General features: G+C 39.1%; 1 protein-coding gene across 3 annotated transcripts in view; it reads right to left on the reverse strand.

Annotated features, from left to right (window-relative positions):
• Nucleotides 1-23,035, reverse strand: part of DNAAF9 (dynein axonemal assembly factor 9) — a 148,742-nt gene that overhangs the window by 113,153 nt on the left and 12,554 nt on the right. For 2 of the 3 annotated variants that reach the window (XM_082359003.1, XM_082359002.1), the window contains exons 2-6: nt 11,326-11,405; nt 7,194-7,313; nt 4,072-4,196; nt 2,647-2,743; nt 1,582-1,688 (exon numbers count right to left, since the gene is read on the reverse strand). In XM_082359003.1, the coding sequence (XP_082215129.1) occupies nt 1,582-1,688; nt 2,647-2,743; nt 4,072-4,196; nt 7,194-7,313; nt 11,326-11,405 (529 nt within the window). The remainder of the gene's footprint in view (nt 1-1,581; nt 1,689-2,646; nt 2,744-4,071; nt 4,197-7,193; nt 7,314-11,325; nt 11,406-23,035) is intronic. The other variant, XM_082359004.1, reaches the window with a different exon arrangement.

Genomic DNA, 23,035 nt, shown 5'->3' on the forward strand with positions numbered 1-23,035 from the left:
CAGGATCTGAAGAAAGGGATCTGGAGAGAAGACTTATAGTAATAACTCTTAAAATATGATGTGTGCTGTTTCCTCCTCACTGCCCATCCCATCCCCTAAAAACACCACCCTACAGGAAAAATCTACATTACCTGGATTTGACTTCATGGTGTGATGCACTTTAAGCCAGAAGCCAGAGGCCTGCCCCATTTGAGCTGCATGAATTGTACAGCCTCCTAGTGCACTGCTTTCTAACGCTAATCTAGTGGCAGCCCAGGGGTTAGGAGCACAGGCTTTGAAGCCAGACTCTCTTGACTGGGCCCTAGCCCTGCCACTCACAGGCTACTAGCTCTGTGACTTTGGGAAATTCATTTAAACTTCCCATAAAATAGGGATGGTAATAGTACCTACTTCAGAGGATTATTGTAAGAATTAAAGTTAATTCATGCAAAATGCTTAGAACAGTGCCTGGAGTATACGAGACAGTAAAAAATGCCTAGTTTATACAATTAATTAAAAATAAACATTACCATTATCACTAAAAATTTTAAGCTTCCTCTCTACCTCCTGTGGCTTGCCTCCTTTCAAGTCCCTCTTCTTCTAAATTAGAGAGCATTAGATGCTACCAGGGGCAGCTCCCACAGCCTTGTTGATATTCTGCTACCTGTGGTCAATGTGAGAAAACTGGTTTGGAGCAAGAAAAGTAGGGCTGATGTGGTGTGTGTCTCTTCATCCCTACAGCCCATGTTCCTCTACATTACAGGGTTTGTCAGGTGAGCCTCCAAACATTTCTTAGGGACACTGTTACTTCTCAGAAGGGGGTAGGAATTAGCCCTGGGCCTTGCTTCCAAAGGTCCCACTTACTTCTATCCCTAAGAGTATGTCCCCATTTCTAGCATGTCAATGTTCCTTCTCCCTGGTTTCCTGTACTGGGGGCAGGTCATTTCATTGGGGATCCTATGGAGGCATGTGGATACCAGGTCATCCGCCCTAATATGTACCCTGGGTGATCCCCTCTCCCAGTCTCATTCATTAATTCACTTAACAAATATTTACTGGTCATCTTCTAGATGCAAAGAATACTGAAATAAAAGATACTGTTCTTACCACAAAAGCTAATCCTTTTATTCCTCTAGTACACAGTACTTATACAAAATTCTCATTGCTCCTTTCATTGCTCTTGAACAGTTAAATTATACGAACTTCTGAGCTACAAACAACAAGAATGCTTTTTTTCTCAAGGAGCTTCTAATCCAGAGACCAGGGGTGGGTGAATGAGTGAGTGGGTGTGACAAATGTGGGTGACATAGGAAGATAAAAGCTATAAGAGGAGTCAGCCTAGGGTGCTACAGTGAACTTAGAATGGGGAAAGAAGAGGAAGAAGGACAGAGAGGAACTCCAAGAATAAAGGGCACAGGAGCTCAGTTTGGGGACTAGCCTTAAATAGCAACTATTTTCCATTTCAAGTCTTTTAACTTGCTCCATGCCCTTTGCAGTCACTGCCAGCTTTTCAGAGTGTTATAATGAACACCCACATTGTGGGCCTTCATAAAAACAGCCCAGTGGTAGACAAAAACCAGGCACACTGTTTTTCATACATACCTCGTATTTCATGGTAAAAAATCCATCCCCTCCAATGCCCTCAAGTGCAAAGGCCTGTACAATTGGCCATTTCTCCACTACAAACATATCAAATATCTGCAAGTGACCTAGAGGAATCAAGTACAACATGTATCAAATATCGTCCTGGATACAGCAGTCTAAACCTGATCTAATGTGGTCATTAGACATCATTTCTCACAAGTTCACCACAGCCTCATCAAGCAAAATAAAACTGAACCAGATACACAAGTTACAAAAATTCAGATTTCTCTACAGTATTTTTTCACATTCTGGTTTCCTAAGTAAGTAAATAAGTAAATAAATAAATAAATAGTGGCCTACTACATCTGACTTGTATCACTAAGTGGATATATTTATTAACAGACCAAAACTTGGCTCCTTTCCCTTAAGAAACACAGCTAACCAACTTCCTCAAGGGAAAATTACCAAATCAAAATTTTTCTTTTCCTATAACAACAAGCTTCAATGTGCAAAGTTTTTTTTTTTTTATAAATAAGATACAAGCACTGCTAAGCTTGTTGATTTTTTCCCTCTGTTTTCACACTTTTTTTTTTCGGCCATGCCGTGTTGGCATGTGGGATCTTAGTTCCCAGACCAGGGATCGAACCCGTGCCCCCTGCACTGGAAGCACAGAGTCTTAACCACTGGACCACCAGGGAAGTCCCCTACACATTATTTTTGAGTCTCACTGTCAGCATATTTTTAACAGCTACCCAAATTACTATTTCTTATTAGCAAGAGGCCCCACATCTACACTTCAAGTATAATAAGTGGTATAGCATAGATGGCAACTGTGGTAAATCCTTTATCAGTTCTTCTGACTGCTGCTGGTAGCATGCTGTGTTGCTGCAGAAACTTCAGTTATGAACACAAGCTTGCATAGGATAGTTCCCAAATTTCATTCTGCTTGATCCTCTCTGCCTTTAGTGAAAACAGATCAACAGGTTTCCCAGCTGAATGCCTCCACTGAAAGGAGAAGTAAGGACATTCGATTCACACACCATCCCAGCAAGGTTCTAAAATGGCTGACTGTCAGATACGCACCTTGGGAGCTGTAAGGAATGCCAATTCTACTACAGTCTCGAACCATGTCTACAAAACTGGCAATTTTAAATTCTTCTGCAGCTTCCTCATCTTCATACTAAAGAAGGAAATAGAAAGGAAACAGGCTCTCATGAGACATCATACAAAATCCCATATTTTCTGTGCATTTTTATTAGTTGTCCCAAATGTCCCTAGAGGGTTTTTTTGTTTGCTTTTGTTTTGTTTTGTTTTTCTTGGCCGCATTGCGTGGCTTGCAGGATCTTAGTTCCCTGACCAGGGACTGAACCCACTTCCTCGGCAGTAAAAGCACAGAGTCCTGGAACGCTAGGGAATTCCCATCAAGAGGGTATTTTTTTTTTTTTTTTTTTTTAATATAAATTTATTTATTTATTTATATTTTTTTATTTTTGGCTGTGTTGGGTCTTCGTTTCTGTGCGAGGGCTTTCTCCAGTTGTGGCGAGCGGGGGCCACTCCTCATCGCGGTGCGCGGGCCTCTCACCGTCGCGGAGCACAGGCTCCAGACGCGCAGGCTCAGTAGTTGTGGCTCACGGGCTTAGTCGCTCCGCGGCATGTGGGATCTTCCCAGACCAGGGCTCGAACCCGTGTCCCCTGCGTTGGCAGGCAGATTCTCAACCACTGCGCCACCAGGGAAGCCCCAAGAGGGTATTTTTAAAGGCAAGTTTTAGTGTTTGCTGGTCAGAAACATGTCAATCCCTTACCTTACACCACACACAAAAATCAACTCAAAATGGATCAGAGACCTAAATGCAAGAGATAAAACTTGTCCTCAAAAGTCCCCCAAATGCTCATATGGAAAGAAGGGTTCTGGACCTACATTGGGTCACAATTTCCACGAAATCCTAAATCTCAAGTCCCAATTTGATTTCTAGCCAAATCTTTGAAAAGGGTCTAAAGGGAAATAGAAACAAATACCAAGAAATCCAAACATTGAAATGTCACAGAGCTTATCAAATTCTCCTGGGGCAGTTCCTAGGCCCGAGAGAATGCACCCAGGCCGGGGATAAAGAAGCAGGGCAGGAAGGCAGGTTCACAAGTCCACTATTAGGTCCCAATTTTAATAGTCCTTTTTGTCTCTGTCAGGCATATAATTTATCGCTAGGGTAGCCTCATAATGAAATATGAAAAGTTCCACTAAAACAAATAACCTTTTTTGTGTAACCACATTTCACGAATTTTTTTTTTGGGGGGGGCCATGTCGCGCAGCATGTGGGATCTTAGTTCCACAACCAGGGATCAAACCCATGCCCCCTGCAGCGGAAGCTTGGGGTCCTAACCACTGGACCACCAGGGAACTCCCCAATTTGATTTCTTTAAGGACCTCCTGTTCCCATTCTATCAATACATTTTCCTGAACGAATATCCTTAAGAGTGTCTCTAAGCGCCTATTTTATCGTTTCTCCTCACCTCATTTTCAGTCATGCAGTGGAAATGCAGATTTCTCCAATGTGCCACATAGGGTAAAAGATAGCGATAATTTATAGGATTACAGTACAGGTGGACACTATCTGATTTAATCAATATAATCACATCTGTAAGAAAAACAAAATTAAAACACAAGATTGTCAAAAGCATTTCCTTTAGACATCTTCTGCCCACATAATCAGTAAAACCACTAAAACGACAGAAACAATGTAACAAAACTCTAAACTGAAAATTCTTTAATTAGGCAACGTGCTTCAAAGTGACTGTAGAACACTCAAGTGTGGACAGCAAGCATTTCCTCATCCCCATGCTATGCTTCCACTACTGTGGCCCTCTGGTTATGGTAGAATAAGTCAAAAGAACAGCCTTCAGGGTGTTTCACAAAGTTCAACACAGCAAAATTTGTTGTACCAAACTCAACTGTGTACTTTGCTGTGGAGATAGATAGTAAATGGAAACTCTACAGGTAAAAGCCACTGAGGCAGGAAAACAGCACCAAATATGGCCAGTGACTGGTTCTCCTGCAGACATCAGTCTATAAAGCTCTTGGCTGCTGGCTCATCTGGCTCAAGGCAAATCGTGGGCCCGAGGATACCCCTTTCCTTGCAACCTGGGAAGGGTTATTGTATACAGATGTAAACTCTGTACGCAGGAAAGGCTGGGAGGAAGAAAGTAGAGGCAAGTGATCAGCAGCTCACAGATTTAGGGAATAATCATTGATGTTGGTGGGTCAAATAAATAAAGCAATCCCAAAGGTGCAAATAAAACCAAGTAAACTAACAAACAAGCCATGGAACGGGGCAGGAATATTAAAACAGTTTGAACACTGAGAAAGAAAGCAGTCACACTTCCAGAAGAAAAGCAGAGGCTCCATTCTACGGCTCCTCAGAAACCAGAGTCATTAGGCCTCTTTCTAACAAGATGACACTAGGGAAGGGGCTAGAGGAGATGGCTGGAAGTGAGAGAGGAGCGTGGGGGCAGAAAGCAACTGATGCAGCAGGCTTAGGGCAATGCCAACACAGTAACACAGTGTGACAGACCATAATCTACAAAAACATAAGCCCAGTGAATACTGATCTCAGCTGACTGCACAGCTGGGTGGCCTCATGAAATAAAGCTCCATGATGGTGGCCTTTTAAGCCACTCTGAGCTCCACACCTGGTCAGACCCTAGGTGTTCTAGGCAACACAGTATGGAGCAGGCTCTTCACTGCTGACTCTCAGCTAAGTGCTGGAGTTAAAAGGTAGCAAGGGATGAGAAAGAAGCCCCGTCTCATTCTGCTGGGAGACCCACCCTGAATCACCTGTAGGTCACCTGCTCAATAGTGAGAGTTTGATGTCACTGAGGGCTTCCTGTATACACTGTACTCTATACTAATGTGTAACATACTGCAAAGAATTAGGATCCAGTAAAAGAAATAATGCAACAGCTACTAAACCTAATGAAGCATGCTAAGGATCTCACAAGACTGACGTCATCACTACAAATAAATTTTAACAGAGTACACAGTCAGGTAAAAGAAAGCATAAGAGCACGTAAACTATTTTAAAAGTTTCTTTTTAAAATAAATCCTTCGTGTTTGCCTCTTTTTCTCTCAGATAATTAGGGATTGTAATGTAGAAGATAAATCTGGTGAACTCAGCTTTCCAGCTACTTGGATTTAAAAATGAATTTATTAATTTGGAAGAAAACGCTTACTTTATAAGCACGCATTGTGCTAGGTGACAGGATAAAGACAAAGATAAGCAAAAAGGAGCACCTTTGAGGATTTAAACTACTTCCTTAATTTCAGTACTGCAATGTCCTTAGCAACCTTGACTGCAGTGAAATGTGTGGTTGGTACAAGTATCTGCCTTTTTGTAACTGTCTAAATGAGCTGCCAAGATGAACTCTTTCCAAACCAGTATATGTTTTACAGTGTAAGAAAGCATTTTTTAAAATCAAAATCTGAAACTAAATTTGAATTGAAAAAAAATTAACAGAAGGAATAATTTCACCCTGTTTTCTGCACTTCCTAATAAAAAGAAAATCTTTCACCAATCTATAAGGATAGATACTATTAAGGACTTTACTACAGAAGAATTTTCACATACACTAGGCCAGGGTTCTTCACCTTCAGCACTACTGACAGTTTAGACCAGATCATTCTTTGTTGTGGGGAGCTGTCCTGTGTATGCGTTGTAGGATGTTTAGTAGCATCTCTGGCCTCTATCCACTCTGCCCAGTTGTGACAATCAAAAGTGTCTTCAGATATTGCCAAATGTCCCCTGGGGGATAAAACTGCCCCCAGTTGAGAATCACTGTATTAGATCCACAGCAAGATTATTTCAACATCAGATGTTTGCTTTCACGCGTCCCCCAGCTGCTTCACAAGAGCTGTCTCTCATCCATTTTGATTTGTCTATTCCTGTGTCTCCTGATCCACCTGGCAGACAAGTCATAATGCTAAGTATGTGATATCAGAGATAGCTCCTGGGCATCACCCCATAGCAGCATGAACACAGGGTGAGTGTCTCAAGAGCCGAGGAAAGGGGAATGTAAGCAGAAAGTCTGCATTGTAGTCAGAGGCATCGTCATAAATTACAGCTCACAGAAAACAATTCCCAAAGACAGAGCAGGACAAAGAGGCTTTGTTCCTAAGCTGAAGATCCACATGAAGTCCTCCTTGCAGGAGTAGCCTGCAGGCTTATCCCTGACTCACAGCTGAAAGTGCTTTCATAGGACAACGGCACATAATGTGAACCTCCCAGCATGTAGAGGCAATGGAAAATTCAGAGGAAAACTAGTACCTTGCCAAGAAGATATAAAGCCAAACACTGATGTTTACATTTTTCCTCTAAAACCTATTTATCTAGTAAACATACTCTGAAAACTACTTGTCACTAGTCTCTTATAATCCAGCAGGTAACCGACAGAGCATATTACTTAACATATCAGCAAAGAAGAAATGTCGTTTTTCATTAATAAAAAAAGCAAAAATTTACTGGCTCTTCAGGCTATTTTAAATTTGATCATATTTTTCCATAAAAAGGCCATGAAATAAGAATCCAAAGTACTAAATCACTTACTCCTCTCTCACACAGAGTTCACCAATATATACTTACCATCTAGAACTTCTTCAGAAAACCCTGTTTTCTCAAAATCACTGGTATTCTGATTGTACAAACCAAACAGAAGATAATTTGCCAGCTCTCTGCAGCCTTCATTGTACCTGCTATCGATTCCTGCAAGGCAAAAAAGGCTCTGATCAGCTGTACTGTACTACGGGGAGCATATGAGTCCCAACAGTTTGCCCCTGCTCAGCAAAACCCTAATGGTTAAGTTAAAGGCAGCACCTCAGACCAGTTTTGTGCCAGAAGCCAAACTAAACAACTCAAAGAAGCAGGCCTCAGCATCAAGTACTCTTACATGGATTCAAGATCTATATAGTTGAGACAGTCAAACATCACAGAACATAGAAGCTGTTAATTTAATCAAAAGCAATTCTTGAGGATAGAAGGAACCAGAAAATATAGTCCAAGTCCTGCCATAGTTGGCTAAAAATTTTTAATACTTTCAGTTAGAATAGGAATAGGCATCAGAAAAGTATTCTCTTCTCAAAGAGACCTTTACCAAAACACGTGGAATTAAATAAAGGAGGATTAAGGTGGTTTGAAAAGAACTCAAAGAAGTAAAAAGAGGACAAGTGAATGAAACCGCAGACATCCATCATTTCACAAATATTTATCAGGCCCAAGGCCTAGCACTCTGCTGGGTGCTGAAGCATGTAGTAAACATGCCTACAAATGGTCTTACAGTCTAGTAGGGTTGGGTCAGAGACTAATAAAAAGGAAATTAAATACTGCCTTCACAACTGCCTTTCAATGCCACAGGCACATATACTAACTGGTTCCTGGATATCTGTGAAGGCCCAGAGCTATGACCCTGGGCAAGAGGGACATGTCAAGGGCAGGAAGCAGCTGGCTACGTGAGGCTAAGAGGAAGGGGTTGGGGCAGAAGAAGCTCCAAGAATGGAAATATGGCTGGAGCCTGGGAAACAGGACTGCCAGTTGTTATTCAGACCAGTGAAAAGTAATGGGCATTCAGACCAGAGGGGCTTAGGGACCACCTGTGGTAGGGGACTTCAAATATGGGAAGATTACTTTCTCAGCTAGATCAAAGCAGCACAGCCCTCTTTTATGCCATTCAACACTTTAGTGAAGAAAGAGATGAAAAAGAATCAAAAGCAGAAATGACCTGGCCTACATAAGGCCTGAAGTAGAAAGGGCTACAGAGCTAAAAATAACCAGTGGACTGGGCAGCATGTCCTCTGCTAAAGATTCCAGCTACATAAACTGCCACAAAAAATGCTAACATTAAAAAGACTGACCATGTAAAATTAAAGGCAAAAGATACTATATGTAACCACCATACTCTAGTTAATAAAGTTGTTTCCCATGGGGGAATTTTGGGCTACAAATCTGATACTGCTAAATATGCATACTGGAATTAAACAAGTAAATGGATGGTAGACAGTAGGTGCCAAGTTTCTCACTGGTGGAGTGGAAGTTTACAGATAAGCAAGAGAAGGAAGCTAGAATGATCCATGTAGTAATGGGTTAGAGCTAGAAGCACTAATATGAATTCATGTTTAGCTTAATACAGTAGAGACAGTTACATAACATATACAGATGTATATATATACACCACTTAAGGTACACACATATATTTCCTTACTTTGTCAGCTGAGAGGGCCTAAAAGCAATGACATCCCAGTAGCAAAGAGCATACCCAGTCCCCAGATCTTGGTTTCTAATACCTTTCTCCAATAAAAGAAATCCAATTAGAGAAATGGCTGATTCTAGGACTGAAGCAGGTAATATACAAAATAAGACTGGAGCATCTTATAGTGTCAGAAAGTACAGAAGTACTAAACAAACTATAACTTTTATGGTGATATATCAAAGGGAGGGATGTAGGAACCAACTGAAAGAGCCCCAAACAGCCAAAGCTGGAACAATTTGAAGTAGTAGTAGATTATAACCTAAGGTATAAATGAAGTAGTACTGGATTTTAACTCAAAGTATAAAATAAATCTCCATGAAGACATACAAACAAACGATTGAATAAATAAATAAATGGGGGAGAAGAGACAAATATCCCATGCAGAAGAATTTCAAATAATTTATGTAGACACTACCCTCCTCAAGGCAATGGAGCATAATCCCGACTCCTTAAGTGTGGGCTCATAGTGACTTCCTTCCAAAGAGGACAATATGGAAGGAGGGGTGGGGAGAGTACTTTACAATGCAGAACCTGACAAATATTATCTTAGCCAAGTGATCAAAGTCAATATAAACAGTGAAAAGTCTTGTTGTTAGTATGTATCCTTGATATCGTGTGATGAAAATGGCATGTTACTTCATTGGTCTTGCACTCCAAAATCCATAACCCCAGTCTAAGCATGAGAAAAACATAAGAAAAATCCCAAAAGAGGGATTTCACATATGTCAAAACTTATCACATCGTACACTTTAAATATGTGCAGTTTACTATACATGAATTATACCACCATAAAGCTGTTTTTAAAAAAAGGTTAGCAGAAATTCAGTGAGAACATCTCCTACACCATAATAACTAAATGAAAAATGCCAAAGTGGAGGGAGTTGAGCCAGAGTTGCTCAGAAGGATACTGTTGAGGCTAGAAGGATAGATTAAACCAACCAACCAACCATGAGATGCTATGATAACCCTAATTACCCAAAAAAGCAGAATTCACTAAACCCCAGAAGCTGTTTAAAAACATACAAGTGCCTCACTGATTTCTTGCTTCACGTTCACATACAGCTGTTTCACATTCAGCTGTCCTGAAGGTTTTTTTTTTTTTTTTTGGCCGCACCACGCAGCATGTGGGACCCTAGTTCCCTGACTAGGGATGGAACCCACGGCCCCTGCATCAGAAGCACATAGTCTTAACCACTGGACCACCAGGGAAGTCCCTGTCCTGAAGGTTTATTAAGTTTTTACCTCAATCTTCACACCCAACTTCAAACATCAATTTCTGCAACATTTGTGTTTTCATTAAAAAAAATATATATATATGGTCTCGTGATATTCTTATAAGTTGACCTTTTCCTCAATCCTTTAGTATTCTATATTCAAGTAGCCCACATGATCAATTTTATGCTGCCTATTTTTACTAGGTTGAGCCTTAACTAACAGAAATAATAGCATAAGTCCAGTAACAAACAGGTGATTTTATTCATAAGTAAATTCATGGCAAAGACAGCCCCCACACCCTTGATGGCTGCAGCTGGAAAGAGAATCCAGTGAGTGTTGTTTCAGCATTTGACTGGAATTCTAGGCCCACCATAAACTATGTCTCTTGGCTAAGTGAGTGATGAAGCCAAGATTCAAACCCCAAACCTGCCTGGCTCCAGAGTGCACGTTTTTAATCACTCTGCCCACTGCCTATCGTAAGTTTAAATGCAAGTGCTATTAAGTGAAAAAATAAAATTATGCATAGATTATCTGAGGAAGGACAAACAAGAAAGTGGTTCGCTTCTGGGAAGGAAATTGGGTGGTTGACAGACAAACAACCTGAGCTAAGCAAGTTTTATGACTCAATACTGTGAATGTAAATGAAAGTGAGATAAAGAAGGAGATTGACCTGACATAGAAAAAGCTCCAAGATATACTTATCAAGTGAAAAATTTTCAATTAGATTAACAACAATATACATAAAATGATCCCTTTTGTGTTAAAAGAAAAATACGGTTGACATTATCTCTGGGGAGTGGGACTGGGAAACTGGGATGATTAGAAAATTTTGTTCATTATTATTTGTGTAATGTCTTAATTTTTAAATTATATGATGTATTTTCATAATAAAAACAGTGTTAAAGAACAAATAAATGCCCAATTCTGCCACTCTATGGCCCTGGGCAAGTCTGTTTGATCTCCCAGAGTCTCAGTTTCCTCCTCTGTAAAAAAGGGACAACACTGTTTCTTGTAAGGTTGCTGTGAGGAGAAATGAGATAACATGTACAAAGTGCCTGCTCTGTGGTACAGGCCCCCTATCTCACTGATATCTCACCTGATCTCATTAAAACAGCAATAGATCTCAGGGGAACAAAAGCTGGGAGAAGAATACTAACTCACAGCTTATCTCACAGTGATGATACTATTATTATATCTTCCTGTGAACAGAAGCCAAGTTGCCCCAGCCCTGAGTCCCACCTTGTTAAAAGCACTGACCTAGGATGCAGAGGATCCCGTCGGGTTGAGACTTGCTGCTCTGGGTCAGGATGCTCTGAACCTGGCGGAGTCGACTGCAGCTGCAATAAGAACAGAAATCAGCTTCCTGAGTGCCAGCACATGAAGGCATGAAGAAGAGAACGACTGCTAGGGATGGAAACTGGTCCTTGTCTGACTTTGGTATCGGAATCATAACAAGAAATTAGGGAGCATTCTTTTTTTTTTCTATTTTTTGGAAGAGATTATGCAGAAGTGGTCTGAAGACTAAGTCTGAACTGCTGATTATAAACCGATGGTCAGTGGCTCTCTGGCTCAACAAAGGATGGAGCCAAAGGCCCTCTCATGATGAATGCTGGACAGGATTAGAACTGAGCAGCTGACCAGAAGGACTTCCAATGACTTCTCAATTTTGAAGTTTAATCAAGGAAGAGTTTCTACACTTATCTGTCCTAACTGTGGTCATCATTGGTCTGTTAAAAACAAACCAAAAAACAAACAGATAAAAACCAAAAACTGGCCTAAGGACCTAAAGGAAGCTCTGATGTATCATCATCAGAGAGTGTCAGTAGATGGTACTTGGTCCCATTTCTGTGCAGATCTCTGATTCCATTGGTTTTAGGCATATGCCCTTCCTCCCAAACAAAGCATAAGAAGAGACACGACCAGACATTAATATCACTTCTAAGGACCCCATGCTTTCCATATCAATCCCTCCTCCTTCCCAGAAGTCCGAGAGAGAGCTGGTCACTTTCCTGCTTGAGACTGATCTTTCCACAGGGTCTGTCCACATCACCTTCAGGTCCAAGATCTGTCTCCAGTATTCATTCCCTAACACTCCTATATTAATTTTTTTTCCCTACAGTAAACATATTCCCAGCCCTACCACATCATTATTATCTAAGATCCTCCACAAACCAACTACAGTAACTGTTCCATCCATAACAATCAGATTTCATCCTCACCACTCTGTTCCGGTACACTGCTCTACGCTCACCCAAGCAATAGTATTTCCAGTCAAACAACACCACTTCCCTTCCTTGGATTCTCTTTCCCCCCTGGATTCTTTCTGATGTCCCCATACCCCAAGTCCTTGACTTAGTGGTCATTATCACTGTCTTCCCTCAAGATGTTCACAGTCTTCCACCTAATACCAAAACCAAAGATAGCACCAAAAAATAGAAACCTACAGATCAATATCTACCATGAATATAGATATAAAAATCCTCAATAAAATATTAGCAAATAGAATTCAAAAACATACAAAAAGAATTGTACATCATGACCAAGAGGGATGCAAGGCTGTTTCACTACTGGTAAATCAATCAATATAATCCATCAGGCTAAAGAAGAAAAAAAATCACACAACCATATAATTGATGCAGAAAAATCATCTAACAGAATTCAACACCCATTCATAATAAAAACACTTAGAAAACCAGAAATAGAGTTTCCTCAACTTGATAAAGAACATCTACAAAAAACCTCCAAAGCAAAGTTTGGAATATACTTAATGGTGAAAGACTAAATGAGGAACAAGAAAAAGATGTCTGCTCTCATTACTCCGATTCAACATAATACTGGAAGTTCTAGCCAATGCGATAAGGCAAAAAAAAAAAAAAAAGGAAATAAAAGGCATAAACATAGAAAAGGAAGACATAAAACCATCGCTATTTGCAGATGACATAATGACCTATGCAGGGAATCTCACAGAATCTACAAAAAAAAAAAATCTGAGAACTAATAAGTGAATTCAACAAAGTCACAAGCTCAACATGCAAAAACCAACTGTATAAATGAACACACAGAAACCAAAATTAAAAATACAGTATCGGGCTTTCCTGGTGGCGCAGTGGTTGAGAATCTGCCTGCCAATGCAGGGGACATGGGTTCGAGCCTTGGTCTGGGAAGATCCCACATGCCACGGAGCAACTGGGCCCGTGAGCCACAATTACTGAGCCTGCGCGTCTGGAGCCTGTGCTCCGCAACAAGAGAGGCCGCGATGGTGAGAGGCCCGCGCACCGCGATGAAGAGTGGCCCCCACTTGCCACAACTAGAGAAAGCCCTCGCACAGAAACAAAGACCCAACACAGCCATAAATAAATAAATAAAAGAACGTGAATTTCTAAAAAAAAAAAAAATACAGTATCATTTAAATATAAATCTAACAAAACATGCACTGGACTTACATGCTAAAAACTACAAAACACTGATTAAAGAAACCAAATAAGATATAAGTAAGTGGAGAGACGTATTTACGGACTGGAAGACTCAACATAATATAGATGTCAATTCTCCTCAAATTAGTGTACAAGTTTAACACAATTCCTATCATAATCCCAGCAAGATTTTTTGTAGATATAGAAAAGATTACTCTAAAACTTACATGGAATGGCAAAGGAACATTCTAGAATAGCTAAAACTTTTCTGAAAATGAATAAAGTGGGAGAAATCACTCTACCTGATGTCAAGACTTATTACAGAGACAGGTTCAAGATGGCGGAACAAAAGGACGGGCACTCACTCCATCTTGCGAGAGCACTGGAATCACAACTAACTGCTGAACAGTCATCGACAGGAAGACACTGGAACTCACCAAAAAAGATACCCCACAACCAAAGACAAAGGAGAAGCCATAATGAGACAGTAGGAGGGGCACAATCACAATAAAATCAAATCCCATAACTGCTAGGTGGGTGACTCACAAACTGGAGAACACTTATACCACAGAAGTCCACTCACTGGAGTGAAGGTTCTGAGTACCACGTCAGGCTTCCCAACCTGGGGATCTGGCAAAGGAAGGAGGAATTCCCAGAGACTCAGATTTTGAAGGCTAGTGGGATTTGTTTGCAGGACATCGACAGGACTGGGGGTAACAGAGACTCCACTCTTGAAGGGCACACACAAAGTAGTGTGTGCATCAGGACTCAGGGGAAAGGAGCAGTGACCCCACAGGAGACTGAACCAGACCTACCTGCTATTCCTTGGAGGGTCTCCTGCAGAGGTGGGGGATGGCTGTGGCTCACCGGGGGGAGAAGGACACTGGCAACAGAAGTTCTGGGAAGTACTCCTTGGCATGAGCCCTCCCGGAATCTGCCATTAGCTCCACCAAAGAGCCTGTAGTCTCCAGTGCTGGGTCGCCTCAGGCCAAACGACCAACAGGGAGGGAACTCAGCCCCACCCATCGCAGACAAACAGATGAAAGTTTTACTGAGCTCTGCCCACCAGAGCAACACCCAGCTCTACCCACCACCAGTCCCTCCCATCAGGAAGCTTGCACATAGTCTCATCTACCAGGGGGCAGACAGTAGAAGCAAGAATAACTACAATCCTGCAGCCCGAGGAACAAAAACCACATTCACAGAAAGACAGACAAAATGAAAAGGCAGAGGGCTATGTACCAAATGAAGGAAAAAGATAAAACCCCAGCAACACAACTAAATGAAGTGGAGACAGGCAACCTTCCAGAAAAAGAATTCAGAATAACAATAGTGAAAATGATCCAGGACCCTGGAAAAAGAATGGAGGCAAAGATTGAGAAGATGCAAGAAATGTTTAACAAAGACCTAGAAGAATGAGAGAACAAACACCTAGAAGAATTAAAGAACAAACAAACAGAGGTGAACAATACAATAAATGATATGAAAAATACACTAAAAGGAATCAATAGCAAAATAACTGAGGGAGAAGAACGGATAAGCGACCTGGAAGACAGAATGGTGGAATTCACTGCTGCAGAACAGAATAAAGAAAAAAGAATGAAAAGAAATGAAGACAGCCTAAGAGACCTCTGGGACAACATTAAACGCACCAACATACGCATTACAGGGGTCCCAGAAGGAAAACAGAAAGGACCCAAGAAAATATTTGAAGAGATTATAGTCGAAAATTTCCCTAACATGGGAAAGAAAACAGCCACCCAAGTCCAGGAAGCGCAGACAGTCCCAGGCAGCCTAAACCCAAGGAGAAACACACCGAGACACATAGTAACCAAATTGGCAAAAATTAAAGACAAAGAAAAATTATTAAAAGCAACAAGGGAAAAACAACAAATAACATACAAGGGAACTCCCATAAGGTTAACAGCTGATTTCTCAGCAGAAACTCTACAAGCCAGAAGGGAGTGGCATGATGCGTTTAAAGTGATGAAAGGGAAGAACCTACAACCAAGATTACTCTACCCAGAAAGGATCTCATTCAGATTCAATGGAGAAATCAAAAGCTTTACAGACAAGCAAAAGCTAAGAGAATTCAGCACCACCAAACCAGCTCTACAACAAATGTTAAAGGAACTTCTCTAAGTGGGAAACACAAGAGAAGAAAAGGACCTACAAAAACAAACCCAAAACAATTAAGAAAATGGTAACAGGAACATACATATTGATAATTACCTTAAACGTGAATGGATTAAATGCTCCAGCCAAAAGACACAAGCTCGCTGAATGGATATAAAAATAAGACCCATATATATGCTGTCTAAAAGTAACCCACTTCAGACCTAAGGACACATACAGACTGAAAGTGAGGGGATGGAAAAAAGAAAAAAAGCAAAAGAAAGCTGGAGTAGCAATACTCATATCAGATAAAATAGACTTTAAAATAAAGAATGTTACAAAAGACAAAGAAGGACTACATACTGATCAAGGGATCAATCCAAGAAGAATATATAACAATTAAAAATATATATGCCCCCAACATAGGAGCACCTCAATACGTAAGGCAAATGCTAACAGCTATAAAAGAGAAAATCGACAGTAACACAATAATAGTGGGGGACTTTAACACCTCACTTACACCAACGGACAGATCATACAAACAGAATATTAATAAGGAAAGAGAAGCTTTAAATGACACAATAGACCAGATAGATTTAATTGATATTTATAGGACATTCCATCCAAAAACAGTTTACACTTTCTTCTCAAGTGCACACAGAACATTCTCCAGGATAGATCACATCTTGGGTCGCAAATCAAGCCTCAGTAAATTTAAGAAAATTGAAATCATATCAAGCATGTTTTCTGACCACAGTGCTATGAGATTAGAAATGAATTACAGGGAAAAAAACGTAAAAAACACAAACACATGGAGGCTAAACACTACGCTACTAAATAACCAAGAGATCACTGAAGAAATCAAAGAGTAAATCAAAAAATACCTAGAGACAAATGACAATGAAAACACAACAAGCCAAAACCTATGGGATGCAGCAAAAGCAGTTCTAAGAGAGAAGTTTATTGCTATACAAGCCTACCTCAAGAAACAAGAAAAATCTCAAATAAACAATCTAACCTTACACCTAAAGGAACTAGAGAAAGAAGAGCAAACAAAACCCAAAGTTAGCAGAAGGAAAGAAATCATAAAGATCAGAGCAGAAATAAATGAAATAGAAACAAAGAAAACAATAGCAAAGATCAATAAAACTAAAAGCTAGTTCTTTGAGAAGATAAACAAAATTGATAAACCTTTAGCCAGACTCATCAAGAAAAAAAGGGAGAGGACTCAAATCAGTAAAATTAGAAATGAAAAAGGAGAAGTTACAATGGACACCACAGAAATACAAAGCATCATAAGACACTACTACAAGAAACTCTATACCAATAAAATGGACAACCTGGAAGAAATGGACAAATTCTCAGAAAGGTATAACCTTCCAAGACTGAACCAGGAAGACATAGAAAATATGAACAGACCGATCACAAGTAATGAAGTTGAAACTGTGATTAAAAATCTTCCAACAGTAAGTCAGAAAGAGAAAAACAAATACAGTATGCTAACACATATATACGGAATCTAAGGAAAAAAAAAAAAGGCCATGAAGAACCTAGTGGCAAGACGGGAATAAAGACACAGACCTACTAGAGAATGGACTTGAGGATAGGGGGAGGGGGTGGGGTGAGATGTGACAGGGTAAGAGAGTGTCATGGACATATATACACTACCAAATGTAAAATAGATAGCTAGTGGGAAGCAGCCGCATAGCACAGGGAGATCAGCTCGGTGCTTTGTGACCACCTAGAGGGGTGGGATGGGGAGGGTGGGAGGGAGGGAGATGCAAGAGGGAAGAGAAATGGGAACATATTGTATATGTATAACTGATTCACTTTGTTATAAAGCAGAAGCTAACACACTATTGTAAGGCAATTATACTTCAATAAAGATGTTAAAAAAAAAAAAAAAAAAAAAAAAATCTTCCAACAAAAAAAAGTCCAGAACCAGATGGCTTCACAGGTGAATTCTATCAAACATTTAGACCACAGCTTCTCAAACTCTTTCAAAAAACTGCAGAGGAAGGAACACTCCCAAACTCATTCTACGAGGCCAACATCACTGATACCAAAACCAGACAGATAGTACAAAAAAAGAAAATTACAGACCAATACTACTGGTGAATATAGATGCAAAAATCCTCAAAAAAATACTAACAAACAGAATCCAACAACACATTAAAAGGATCATACAGCATGATTAAGTGGGATTTATCCCAGGGATGCAAGGATTCTTCAATATACGCAAATCAATCAATGTGATACACCATATTAACAAATTAAAGAATAAAAACCATATGATCATCTCAATAGATGCAGAAAAAGCTTTTGACAAAACTCAACACCCATTCATGATAAAACCTCTCCAGAAAGTAGGCAAAGAGGGACCCTACCTCAACATAATAAAGGCCACATACGACAAACCCCAAACATCATTCTCAATGGTGGGATGAATTGGGATTGACATATATACACTAACACGTATAAAATAGGTAACTAATAAGAACCTGCTATATAAAAAAGTAAAATAAAATTCAAAAAAATTTTAAAAACTTATTATATAGCTAAAGTAATCAAGACTGTGGTTCTGGCTGAGAGACAGACACATAAATCAATGGAACGGAACAAAATAGCCAGAAATAGACCCACAAAAATATAGCCAATTAATATTTGACAAAGGGTGGAAAGCGATTCAATAGAGGAAATATAGTCTCTTCAATAAATGGTGCTGAAACAACTGGATATCCAAAGACAAAAACATGAACCTCAACCTAAACCTTATAACTTTCACAAAAATTAAGATAGATCATAGATTTAAAATTTTTAATGTAAAACTATAAAATCTTCAGAAGAAAAGAGAATAAATATTCAGGGCTTAGGATTTAATGAAGTTCTTAGGCTTGATACCAAAAGTATGATTGATTAAAAATTTGATAAATTAGACTTCATCAAAATTTTAAACTTTTTGCTTTGTGAAAGAACCTGTTGGGAGAATGAAAAGACAAGCTACAGATTGGGAGAACATATTTGCAAATCACTTATCTAACCAAGGAGAATACATAAGAAACTCTCCAAACTCAACAGTAAAAAAAAAATCCAATTAGAAAACAGGCCAAAGGCATGAAAAAACATTTTCTCAAAGTGGATATAGAGATGGCACATAAGCACATGAAAACATGTTCAACATCATTATCCATTAGGGAAATGCAAGTTAAAACCACAATGAGATATTACTACACATCTATTAGAAAAGCTAAAATATCCATAACAAATGGTGACGATACCGAAATGCTGGTGAGGATTCAGAGAAACTGAATCATTCATACATTTCTGAAGTAAATTAAAGAAGGCACCAATAATGGAAATACATTCATGTTCATGCATTGGAACACTGAATACTGTTAAGCTGTCAATACTACACAAAACAATCTACAGATTCAATATAATCTCCATCACAATTCCAGGAACTTTTATATATATATATTTTTTTTTTTTTTTAATTTTTATTGGGGCATAATTGATTTACAATGTTGTGTTAGTTTCAGGTGTACAGCAAAGTGAATCTGGTATACAAATACACATATCCACTCTTTTTTTTAGATTCTTTTCCCTTATAGGCCATTACAGAGTATTGAGTAGAGTTCCCTGTGCTATACAGTAGGTCCTTATTAGTTATCTATTTTATATATAGTAGTATATATGTGTCAATCTCCATTTTCCAATTTATCCCTCCCGTCCACTCCAGAAACTTTTTTTGAAGAAACAGAAAAATCCATCCTAAAATTCACAGTAATCTCAAGGAACCCAGAATAGACAAAACAATATTGAAAAAGAAGGATAAAGCTGGAGGACACACTTCCTGATTTTAAAAGTTATTACAAAGCTAACCATAACAGTTTGGTACTGGCATAAAGACAGACATATAGAACAGGGGTCCCCAACCCCCGGGCTGTGGACCGGTAAGCGTCCACACTCTGTTAGGAACCCAGCCACAGAGCAGGAGGTGAGCGGCGGGCGAGCGAGCAAAGCGTCACCTGCAGCTCCTCATCGCTCACATTAATTACCCCCTGAACCATCCACCCCACCCCTGGTCCGTGGAAAAACTGTCTTCCACGAAACCTGTCCGTGGTGCCAGAAAGGTTGGGGACCACTGATTATACAACAATGGAATAGAATAGAGAACCCAGTAATAAACTCTTTTAGTGACTGGCTTATTTCACTTACTATAATGTGCTCATGGTCAAATGATTTTTGACAAGGGTACCAGGATTGAGAAAGGAGAGTTTTTTCAACAAATGGTTTTGGGAAAACTGTATAGTCACATGCAAATTAAAAAAAAAAAAAAAAATTCAAACTCTGACTTTACACCATATACAAAATTTAACTCAGAATAAAGACCTAAATGTAAACCTAAAACTATAAAATTTTTAGACGAAAACATATGGGAAAAGCTTCATGACATTAGAGTTGGCAATGATTTTTTGTCATTTTCCAATGACACCAAAAGCACAGATGACAAATGGAAAGATACATAAATTAAACTTCATCAAAATTAAAAACTTATGTTCATTAAAGGACACAATTAACAGAGTGAAAAAATAACCCACAGAATGGGAGAAAATATTTGCAAATCATATATCTATTAAGAGGCTAATATCCAGAATACATAAAGAACCTCTATAACTCAACAACGACAAACAACTCAAAATGGGCAAAGAACATGAATAGACATTTCTCCAGAGAAGATACATAAATGGCCAATAAGCACATGAAAAGATAAAAGATGCTCAATATCACTAATCATCAGGGAAATGCAAATCAAAACCACAACGAGGTATTACTGCCACACAAATTAACATGGCTACTATCGAAAAAGCAGAAAATATAAAGTTTAGCAAGGATGAGGAGAAATCAGAACCTTTGTGCACCATTGGTGGGAATGTAAAATATTGCAGTTGCTGAGGAAAACAGCACAGTGATCCTCAAAAAATTAAAAACAGAATTACCATATGATCCAGCAATTCCACTTCTGGGTATACACCGCAAAGAAATGAAAGCAAGACTCAAAGAGATATTTGTACACCCATGTTCATAGCAGCATTATTTGCAATAGTCAAAAGGCAGAAGCAACCCAAGTGTCTATGGACACAGATAAACTGTGGTATATACATACAATGGAATATCATTCAATCTTAAAAAGGACAGGAAATTCTGACATACGCTAAAACATGGATGAACTTTAAGGACATTATAATAAGTGAAATAAGCCAGTCACAAAAGGACAAATGTTATATGATTCCGTTTTTATGAGGTACCTACAACAGCCAAATTCACAAAGACAGAAAGTAGAATGATGGTTGCCACGGGCCAGAGGGAAGGAGTGGGGAGTTACTGTTTAATAGGTACCAGAGTTTCAGTTTTGCAAGATGAAGAGTTCTGTGGATAGATACTGGTGAATGTAGCACAACAATGTGAAAGTACTTAATACTACTAAATTGTACACTTAAAACAGTTAAGATGGTAAATTTTATGTGTATTTTACCATAATTTAAAACATTTTAAGTTAAAAGAAGCCAATGTGATGTAAAACAGAAAGAACAGAGAGGGAGAACTCTTCTTATGTAAAAGAGATTAAAGAATAATAAGACAATGCAATTTATGAACCTTAATTCGATTTAAACAAACAAACAAGCAAACAAAAACCCAGGGAAACATCTATGAGACATCTGAGGAAATTTGAATATGCCTTGTATAATAGGTAATAATTATATTATATATTATTATCTATTATCCAGGGCATATTCAAATTGACTATTAATTTTCTTAGCTGAGATAATATTATGGTGGTTACGAAGTAGAATGTCCTTTTTCTTTGCAGAGTCATGAGGCAGTACTTAGGAGCAAAGTGTCATTATACCTGCAAATTGAAAAACGTTTAACAGAAAAGAAGAATGAAAAGAAAAGAAAAAGTAAAGACAATGCACATAAGGTAAAAGTTAAAATTGGTGAATCTAAGCGACGGGTACAGAGTATTCATTGTACTATTCTTTCAGCTTTTCTGTATTATTCAAACATTTTCATAATAAAAATTGGGGGCTGGAGGTAAGGAGGACATGTGGAGTAACTCAGTAACTACTTTGGAAGTAGCAGAATTTAAGCCGCAAGATGATTAAGATTAAAACTTCTTTCCCTGGGAAATGGTTGCCTGTCCCTCCCCACTTTCTCATGTTTAATATAAGATTCATTTTGCAATCATTCTCTACACGACAAATATTTTATTAAGTTGGTCCTTTGGTCCATTGCCCAACCCTAGCTGACTACCAAGGTTACCAAGAGCTCTTGGGCTTTCAAACTTAGAATCAGCCAGTGACAAAAAGCATTAACAGGTCATGTGACCAGGAAACAAACAGCTCCCCAACTACTGCAGTGGGAAGCCAAGACAATACTGAAGACAGGAGCAAAAACAGGATTTTTTCCCCTGCAAGTATTTTGGGAAATAAATAAAGTGAAAAGTAAAACAAAGTGAAAGCATATAAAACGTAGAAAGACCTTCCTCTTCCCAGAGTAAAACATTATCATAGTATTTTCTTGTCAAATGGGTAGAACTAAATTTAGTTCTTTTTTCCTTTGAATATTTTCTTGCTTCCCAAATTTAATTTTTAACCAGAACATAGCCTATTGTTTGTCACTGAACCATTAAACTTTTCACTTACTGAAATAGCTACCTATTAAAAAACACCTGGTAAGTATAAAGAAAACCACAATCACTCATATTTCCAGCACCCAGAATTAACCTACGTTAGTGCCTTTTTGAATTATGTAAAATATTAATTTATCATCCTTTTTTATTTAAAAAAATGGAATATGACATATAAAACTAAAGTCTTCACTGTTCCCCACCCCCGGAGGTCACCATTATGAGTTTGTTGTGTATCCACCCACTCTTTTTTTCCTTTTTTTCAATAGAAACTTTCAAACACACACCAAGCCCAGCAACAGCACTGCCCTGTAGCTTCCAGGTCTACCTGAGCACAGCTGGCACATCCTGGGTAGATGGCCTGTGGTCACCCACAACTTTACAAAGTTCCTCCTTTAGAATACCTGTAGACTCAGCAGACCCAGTAATATTGTTTATATCAAACATGCTGCTTGTATACTATACTTTATTTCTCACTTTCCTTGGATTCAGGCTCAAAATCCAGACATGACAGATGACAAGACGAAAACAAGACCCAAAGAGAAGCAGTTTGCCCAAGATCACAAGGCTGAGTAAAGATTAACAGCCCCAGGACCTGAGTGACCAGGCACCGACTCTGAACTTCTCCTGATATACCTCACTGATTTCCTGACAATAAAGTTAGCCTCAGATACAATATTTCTGAATTCTAAACAATCATCTCTGTTCTCCCCATCTTCCATTTTATACATAATAGTTAATTCACTGC

This window comes from Balaenoptera borealis (assembly GCF_965194805.1).
Source record: "Balaenoptera borealis genome assembly, chromosome: 16".
Taxonomy (NCBI): Eukaryota; Metazoa; Chordata; class Mammalia; order Artiodactyla; family Balaenopteridae; genus Balaenoptera; species Balaenoptera borealis.